Source organism: Terrapene carolina, unplaced genomic scaffold, assembly GCF_002925995.2.
Source record: "Terrapene carolina triunguis isolate 2854851 unplaced genomic scaffold, T_m_triunguis-2.0 Scaffold111, whole genome shotgun sequence".
Lineage (NCBI taxonomy): Eukaryota > Metazoa > Chordata > Testudines > Emydidae > Terrapene > Terrapene triunguis.
In genome coordinates, this window is record NW_020664462.1 from 12,483,780 (window position 1) to 12,493,205 (window position 9,426).

The 9,426-nt window shown below is 46.2% G+C and overlaps 1 protein-coding gene across 1 annotated transcript in view; it reads right to left on the reverse strand.

The window, feature by feature from the left end:
- Positions 1-3,261: 3,261 nt before the first annotated feature.
- CRYGN (crystallin gamma N) overlaps positions 3,262-9,426 on the reverse strand; it is a 7,661-nt gene continuing 1,496 nt past the window's right edge. The window contains exons 3-4 of the mRNA XM_024193273.1: positions 7,025-7,170; positions 3,262-3,397 (exon numbers count right to left, since the gene is read on the reverse strand). Of these exons, the coding sequence (XP_024049041.1) occupies positions 3,262-3,397; positions 7,025-7,170 (282 nt within the window). The remainder of the gene's footprint in view (positions 3,398-7,024; positions 7,171-9,426) is intronic.

Here is a 9,426-nt window from a genome sequence, read left to right on the forward strand (position 1 = left end):
AAAACAAAGCCCTATATGTGGCAGTGATTCACATAGGGTTAGTGTGTCTTCCATAAAGTACGTGTGTGTGGTGTGAGATATACAGCCTGTAATTTTTAGGAAGCTTTATGTGAGCAGATGATTTGTGTTAATGATTGTTCTAAATGTGGTGGGTGTTGTTTGACATGACAGAAAGGAAATCTGCAGGAGTGCACATTGGGGCATTCTATTTATGATTGGTGTTGAGGCTGCCCTAGTGCTTGTTGCTCTCTCCCAGAGCCCACCTCCATATTCTTGATGACCAGCCCTACCAGAGGCTTGATCCAGAGTCCACTGGATGCAGGGCCATGTGCAGTGTGCACTAGTGGAGTGGGAATCAGGAAACTGAGGTTTGATTACCAGCTCTGCCACTGACCTGCTGCGTGACTTTGGGCAAACCACCTCATCTCTCTGTGCTGCTGTTTCTCTTCCTGTCCTGTGTAGATTTTAAGCTGTTCAGGGCAAAGACCATCTTTTACTATGGGGTTGTACAGGGTTTACCAAGCTGGCTCCCAGTCTCGTTTGCAACCTCTTAGCACTACTGCAATTCAAACAACAACAGCTGCAGGGGAGTTGGAGAGACAAGCTCCCAACATCTGAAAATGAAAGTAGCTGATGGATATGAGCAGTTGTGTTAGCTTGTCTTGGTGAAAACTCATATGTTAATTGTGTTATTCTGAATTATACTATGGGCCAAATCCTCAGCTGGTGTAAACCAGGAGAGTACCATCAAAATCAATGGAGCTGTGCTGATTTATATCAATTGAGAATCGGGCCCTTTTTAGCTAGATTTAAAGTTTAAAAAGTGGCATATCTTAGGGTTACCATATTCAAACATTTAAAAAAGAGGACACTCCACGGGGCCTCGGTCCCGCCCCCGGCCCCGCCCCAACTCCGCCCCTTCCCCACCCCCGGCCCCACCCCAACCCCACCCCTTCTCCACCCCCATTCCAACCCCTTCCGCAAAGTCCCTGCCCCAACTCTGCCCCCTCCTCTGAGCACCCTGCATTCCCCCCCTCCCTCCCGCTCTGATCTTGGTTGGGGGTTGCTAAGTGCTTCCCTGCTCCCCACTTGCCCCGCAGCCCCTATGCCCTTGCCTGCCCTGCTCCTCCTCACCCTGCAGCCTCTGCACCCCCCCCCGCCCCTGCAGCCTCTGTGCCCCCTGCTCCTCCTCACCCTGCAGCCTCTGCACCCCCCCCGCCCCTGCAGCCTCTGTGCCCCCTGCTGCCCACTCCCCCTGCAGCCTCTGCACCCCCCCTGCCCCTGCAGCCTCTGTGCCCTCTGCTGCCCACTCGCCCTGCAGCCTCTGTGCCCCCGCCCCTGCAGCCTCTGTGCCCCCTGCTGCCCACTCGCCCTGCAGCCTCTGCACTCCCCCCCCTGCAGCCTCTGTGCCCCCTGCTGCCCACTCGCCCTGCAGCCTCTGCACTCCCCCCCCTGCAGCCTCTACACACACACACACACACACACACACACACACACACACACACACCGCCGCCTGCCCTGCTCCCCCCCCGCTCACCCGGCAGAGGGAGAGCTGCGAGCTCCACGTGGAATTAAACACAGCCCGGCTGCTCCGTGGGGGAGGAGGGAGCGGGGGAGGGGGAGGGACTCTGGCTGCTAGAGGCCCTAGTGGCTGCGAGCAGCTGTCAATCAGGCCAGGCGTCCAATCAGCCGCGCCACACAAGGGGAAGGGGGAAATCCCGGACATTTCTACTTAATTAGAAATCCCCCCTGGACGGCCATTTAACACTGAAAAAGCCGGACATGTCCGGGGAAACCCGGACGGATGGTAAGCCTAGCATATCTCAGAGACACGTTGTAGGTGTGTGTTTTGGTGTGAGTGTGTGAGAAAGAATATTCCGGAGTGAGACGACAGTGGTGATTCAAATAGAAGACCCTGAAGAAATTTGAGGGAAAAGGGCAACATTTCAAAAAGGGAACATAATTAAGTGCTTCTGTAAAAGTTAGTAAATACCGCTGTAAACAAATGTCATAGAAAACCAAACTGTCCCATGTCCTACTATGCCAAAACTGGACACTAAAAGTTCAATCACCAACGTGTGGAACAAAGGGATTTTAATCCTGCTTTTACTGTAAATCTCAGTGCAATCTTAACTATGGCATCACTACTGATGGCTTCATAATATGTCATACATACATATTCATACAACTACAGGCCCGTTCATTACAGCAGCATTCCAATAAAATGCTCTAATTTTGTTGTTTGTACAGGGCAACACTAAGCAAATAATCTTGACTTGAAAGGGTGAACAAAAAAGTTACAAAGCACATTTAAAATATATATGTTTGGAAAATAAGCCACAAAAATAAAGGCAATTAATGGGAACACTGGCGCAGTGAGCAGCTCGTAAAATTCCACCTTAAAAAACTCATTCTTGGCATTCCAAGGTCCGTCTGATTCTTTTTCAAAATCAAAACCCAGTGGATGTAACCAGATTTGTTTAAGAAAAAACACCACTCATCAGCAACATGTCTGTGGCCCTGTATTGACTCAGGCCTGTGTGCAGTTGCAATACAGATTGCCATTCTTCCAAAGTGTATCCATGTGCTCCATTATAAATGTGCAATTAATAGAGACTTCTGCTTTTCTCTGAGCTCTTAAAATTGCAGAATTCTTGTATCTTTCGCTCCACTGCAGGCCACTCCACAAGGGCAGAACAGAGATGCACTGCTGAGCGTAGCAGCACTTTGTAAGTGCACTCTTGCATCACATCCAGATGCACTCTGGGCCTGCCATCCTTTCCAGTGTCCCTTTGAAGAGACAGCTAAAGAGCTTGGGTCAGCAGACTTTCCAGTGGACTAATACAAAGACTTACAGTGAGAAAGCAATGGTTCAGCATTATAGGAATTTTGCCAGTTCCTGTCAGTAACCATCAGACAAATGAGCCTGAACAGCCAATATAATAAACCAATATATACCACAGGGGGAGTGAAAAGGAGAATAAAATTATCCCTTTAAAAACTGGCCAGAAACACTGTAGCTAATATCAAATGCAGTTTATACTCCTATGGGAAAAGAGGCACCTGACCTTTTGGGGCGATGTGAATCAAAGTACAGTCAGGCCATCTAATCAAGCAAAACATACTTTGTCTCGTGTAATGGGGGGAAAATACCTGCAGCCAACAGCAGCTCTAAAGAATTTATTCCACACTTTGAGTGAGCAGAGAGGAAAATTAAACTCTAGTTTGCACCGGGACATTGTTTGTACAAGAATAATTCAGTTAAAAGTAGTTGACGACTCTTCTGAGGGACTGGATATTTGCACTGTGAGCTTGCCACACGTTAAAGCTGTTGTACTCTCCCCTCTCCACAACGTACATACGGCCACGATAGTTGGGTTCCTCATACAGCACCCATCTAAAATAGAGAATGAATGGATTACTCAGGAAAGCATTTATACAGTACAGTAGTAAAAACCATCTTTGGTCCCTTGCTGAATCCTTTTGTCAGATTTCACCCTGGAAGTTAGGGAGCACTGCTTTGCTAAGGGCACAAGACTTTCGCCCCTGGGTCAAATCCCAGTCAATATATTTGTTCAGTTTCAATCTGGACACAGAATGGAAACTGCTCTCCTCTGTGGGGTTAACCTCCTTAGTGCTGCTGGCTCCTTCTCCTTGACTTCTGTGCTCCCTTTTGACTATTCCACAACCATCCTGGACCACTCCATCATATTATTTATTATTTGTGTTACAACAGCATCTAGGAGGGCCGCCCAGAGGGGGGGGGGAAAGCGGGGCAATTTGCCCCAGGCCCTGACCCCGCAGGGGCCCCGCGAGCCCTGGCCAAGAATCCCTTTCCTGCCTAGAGACGCCTTTTTAATTTTTACTCACCTGGTGGCGCTCCGGGTCTTCGGCGGTGGGAGGTCCTTCACCTCGCTCCAGGACTTCGGCGGCACTTCAGCGGTGGGGAGTCCTTCACCTCGCTCCGGGACTTCGGCGGCAGGGGGTCCTTCAGTGCCACGGAAGACCCGGAACCAGTGAAGGACCCGCCGCTGAAGACTCAGAGCGCCGCCCGGTGAGTACATGTCCGCTCCCCTGCTTTGCCCCAGGCCCCCTGAATCCTCTGGGCAGCCCTGGCATCTAGAGGTCCCCACTGAGATCAGAGTCCCATCTTGCTGAGTGCTGTCCACACACAGTACGAGACCATTCCTGCCCCCAAACAATCTAAATACACTCCATCTTCCTGAACCCCCTATCTATAAAAGTAAACTTGGTTCCCCACGCCCAGATCTTGTCACTCTCTCTCTGACTGGTGATAACTGACCTTCTCAAAGGCCCTTCTTCTATGGAATTCCACAAGGGTCATTTCTTGGCTGTTTTTTTTTTTTTTTTTCAATTTGAATTTGATATGTTGGAAGGTCTCAAACCAACCTCCTGGTTAAGTTAAGGGAGTGCTGCAGGCTGATAATTTTAATCAAAACAGGGCCCCACAGCTTCTGAACCACATGTTTTGAGCAATGGTTGAATAAATTTATTCTAAATGCAAATCTATTTGATCAATGCAGCACACAGTGATCTCCCATTGGAGAAAAAACATTTATTGGGCCCCACTATTTGACTTTGCTGTTGTATTTGAAATGCTTTCTAGTCTGAGTACAGGAAGTATCACAATACTTTGGTCAATTCAAATACTCCGGCATAGTCACCATTGGAATTTTAGTGGTGGCTCTGATGTAAATGTGAATTTAAACAAAATCTTCAAAATTATCATCAATTATTAATCGCAAGGCTGTGATCTCAATTTTCACAAATTACTTTTGTGCATTATCCCTAATTTAAAAAACAAAACAAAAAAACCTCCAGCTCTTGAATGCTCTTCTTGCCAAACAAACAATCTCTCGCAATCACTGAACCTTACAAAGGAACAAGACATGTGTCACATCCGATTATGCCATTTGTGGTACTGGAAGAGAAACGGTGCATGACACTGTATTTGGAACAGAAAACATCTATTGAAAGCAAAATACCAGATTTCACCCCAAAACTGTCACATTTTCTGCTAGACAGTACTATTTTAGAAATTGCTATGAAATCAAAATCTCGTCATCAAATTTAATTTTCAATAATGCCTTTCAATTCTATTATTATTATTATTTACATTGAAGTTGTACCTAGAAACCCCAATAATGGACCAACGCTATACAAGGTAGATGCTATGCTCACTTACATCACACTATACCATTAGATGGACAGACTTTTCATTCAAATTACATGCAGTGTACTCATTTACACATAAGATAGAAATCACTCTGGACACTAACCACTAAAGTGCAGCCACCTCTGTGACAGAATGTGGCAGCTGTTGCAGCACACAGCAACACCAGATAAGAATTTAGGACAGGAAGTGAAGATTTCTGTACCCAATTGACATTGTGCATGGGAAATTAGCAAAGGAACATAATTACCTTCCAAAAGCCACAAGTAGGATACATTATCAAAAGGTCCCTGGGGAGCAAAGAACCTTGCATCCCTCTGATAGCCTGTTATGGGAGACAGCTTTGCCTAGTGGATAGGGCACTCGACTAGGAGATCAGGAGACCTGCATTCTCTTCCTGGCTCTGTCTTTGACCTGCTGTGGGGCCACTTCAAATTTGTGCTTCATTTTCACTATCTGTAAAATGGGGATAATGTGACTTACCCTCCATTGTAAAGAGCTTTGAGATCTAGGGATAAAAATTGCTATATATAAAATAGGATGGATTATTACAAAAGCCCGGCCTGTTCACAGAGTAGTGCAGGATGGGATTGAGTTTGGGAGCTGCCAGATGTATGCAGAAGGGCAGTGCAGAGGAAGAGTCGGCTGTAATCTATTGTTGCACACACAGTAAAATCCGCCAAGTTTCTCATCTTAACTCGTTGGCTGGAAGGGGCTGTGAAATGCTCTGGAAACAGCATGTTCATGTAAGATGGTAGACGTCATCCCTCATGTTGTTCTCCGTATCTTGCACCCTCAGGATGATTCTGGAGTTATGCTGGCAAGATCTGGAGAGAGTTGGTACAGCGCCCTCCTGGCCTGGAAGGACAGGCTGGCTCAGCATCGTGGGCCAGAGCTGTGTCCAGAGTCCTTTGCAGCTGAAAGGATAGACTGACCTGACACATGGACAGGAACTGTGTCTAGAACCTGCCTCATCTGGGGGCATGGCTTGTCTTGACATGGGGCCTTTGAGGCTGAGATAAGGGGTGGAATGGGACAATCCTAAAAGAATCCCACTCTCAGCTACATGGAAAGGTAAAATATAGAATTTAAAAACCAATTAAATCATTTATTTCCAATATTCTAAGAGCCTATTCCTGGCTTCTGATCCTGAATACTACAGCACAGCTGGAGGAGAGCTTTTTAAGGGCCAAACAACCCTCTTTAAAGAGAAAACAGAAAACCTGCATCCTGAAGCTTTCTTTCCCTGAGCCAGCGAGTGAGCACATGCATTGTCCCCAGTGAGCATTCGCAGGGGCTCTCTCGCCAGGTTTGGTGTCTCAGAAGAACAGATCACTGCAGCGCTGGCCAAAGGGGTGATTCGGCAGCATGCTCTGACATGTGGCATGCCTGCGGCAACCTAAATTGGTGAGACACAGGCTAATGCAGGCTTCCCCATACTGCATTTGAAACGCCTTTCTTATCTGGTGAAAGGGACAGTTTAGAAATAATTTAGTCTCTGGGATCCTGGGGCAAGAGGGTGGAAGTTGTGTATTGGATCACACATGTAACTGGCAATCTGAACCATGACCGAAGGTTGTTCTCTTCAGTCAACAACAACAGATTGGCAGTTATGTGTGTGATCGACCCCTGATTGGCTAGATGGGCGACAAAGAATGGATGTGAGTGCATGTGAGTGATCAGTTGGCAAGAGCAAGCAGGACAGTCTATCCACAGAGACCAGCTACCCTGTGACAGAGTGGATTGGGCTTGTGTGGAGAGCTAGCTTCATTGTGTTTCAAGACAGAATGACATAGCAGTTGCATTCCTTTTATGTCCTTTCTTACTTACGCTCCATCTCCATACACTTTGATGGCATTGACACAGTTCTTGTTCCAGCCCTGCCCTTGCAGGAAAGAGCAATCTTCAGTGAACTCCATGCAGTGACCACTAAAATGGCTCCCATCAAATATCTCCATTCTGTAATGCTCACCATGCTGGGGACAAAGAGATTTGAGTAAACTCAAAAGAAAATGCATCAAATTGTTTCCCCTGATTGTAAAAGATAAACAGAAAGCAAGAAGGATACCTCATCATGGAAATGTGGCAAAAGCCCAACAATAACACTGCCCGCCCACAAACACATCCTCACAATACCCATCCAAATACCCACATAAACATACAAATGTCTCTCACAAACAGCTCACTCACAAAAACACACACACAGAAATTCCTCCCCAAAATATACCTCTACAAACATTTACACACCTGCATAACCACTGTTCACACACAAACTTTTTGCTCATGTTGTACTTACCACACATACCCCCACAGCTTTCACCTCTAAATCCCCTCCCCCACCAAACAAGTACACCTCTACCCCAATATAACGCTGTCCTCGCGAGCCAAAAAAAATCTTACCGCGTTATAGGTGAAACCGCGTTATATCGAATTTACTTTGATCCACGGGAGTGCGCAGCCCTGCCCCCCCGGAGCACTGCTTTACCGCGTTATATCCGAATTCATGTTATATCGGGTTGCGTTATATCGGGGTAGAGGTATACTTAAACACTGTTCACAAAGACGCACACCACACAGACACTATAAACATAACCATTTCCCACTCCACATATACACTTAAAAAAACCAAAAATGCCACACACACAAAATATTGGAAATTTGCATGAATAAAAGTATAAGAACATAGTGCAAAAAAAATTAATAAATCCAAAATACACAGAGGTATTAGAATATTTCCCCAGTTTGTACTTTCCTTCAGTTCCGATCATATCTGTGGTTATTTACACAAGATGTTGTGCCTTTCTTTAAAAAGAAAAGGAAAATATCTTCCCAGACTCCTAGCTATGAAAGACTTCAAGGGTGAGTTGAGGTAAATACCTTTGGGGGAATTTTGCTGTCTTCTCCATAGGTATTTGTGATGGAGTTAATCGAAAGAATTTTTCATATAAATTGCATTACGCATGAAAAAGCTACATTGTAATGCCAAAAATCCCATAGCATTCTCCAGCGGTGGAATCTCAGATACCATTCCTGACCAAACATTCTTCAGTGTAACTGTTGCCTGAATTGTTGAAATATTTTAAAACTCTCACTTGTATAAGAGCGATGGAGCACAGGCCTGAGGGGAAGAAAAGCATTCATGGCTACTGGCCCACAGAGTCTCAGTGGGTCTCCATGGATCTGGAAACAAGGTTCTGTGTGGTACCCTTGATACAAACTCATATTCCCCTCTCTGGATTCTGTATTAAACATTGGAAACCATCCCCTGCACAATAGACTTATAACTCTGCCATCGCTGCACTGGGCATGCTGTGGGAGTCTCATTGAAATGCTCATATAAAGACAACCTTTCCCCTTGCTGAATGAAAAGGCCTGATTCCAACATGAGCCGAGAGAGAGAGAGAGAGAGAGAGAGAGAGAGAGTCTACTACCCCAAAGATCTACATTTACCTCCCCTCAGGCCAGGTTAAGGGAGTGATGCATCTCATCCTGGTTGATGTGAGGTCACTCACCCAGCAAAGTTAGTATATCAGCAACAGGCCCCAGTGTGTGCCAGCCAAGAAGAAAAAAGCCATTAATACTATGGAGGGGTGGCAGGGGTCAACCAGTGGAGCACCAAGCATAGGGCTACAGCCAATCTTTGACTTGTACAACACACATGCTTGAATGGGAGTGACACCACACACCCTTCATTTTTCTCATGTGGTGTACCAATTGCCTCCCGGCCCCAATCAACACATCCTTGGCAGAGTTCTAAGAGCAGCTCTGTGCAGGATCCTCCAACCACATACACCAACCAGAGTTGCATAGGACAGACCGCAGTATTGGCTTGGTACAGCTCCCACTGATATCTTCTCATGGCAGTTTAAAATGTAAGAAAAGGTCCCCTTCAGCAGCTTGGCTCATTGGCTGACAAATCCTTATGGGTTAGTGAGACACCAGATTTATTTAATGGAGAACAGGGCCCTCAGTAGACCTAGTCCAAAGAGGCGCCTGTTGATGTACAGCCTCATTTTAGTTTGCAGGGTACTGGTCAGACAGCTTTCAGGACTTCCAATATGAGCTGCCTGTATAAGAGTAATGAGCAGATTCCTAAATTTGAGAAGATGCTCTAGAGTCTAGAGAAGTATGTGTGGTCTTATGTGCATCTCCTGTGGAGTTTTAGTCCTTGTGCAATATATATCTACACACACACACACACACACACACACACACACACACACACACACACA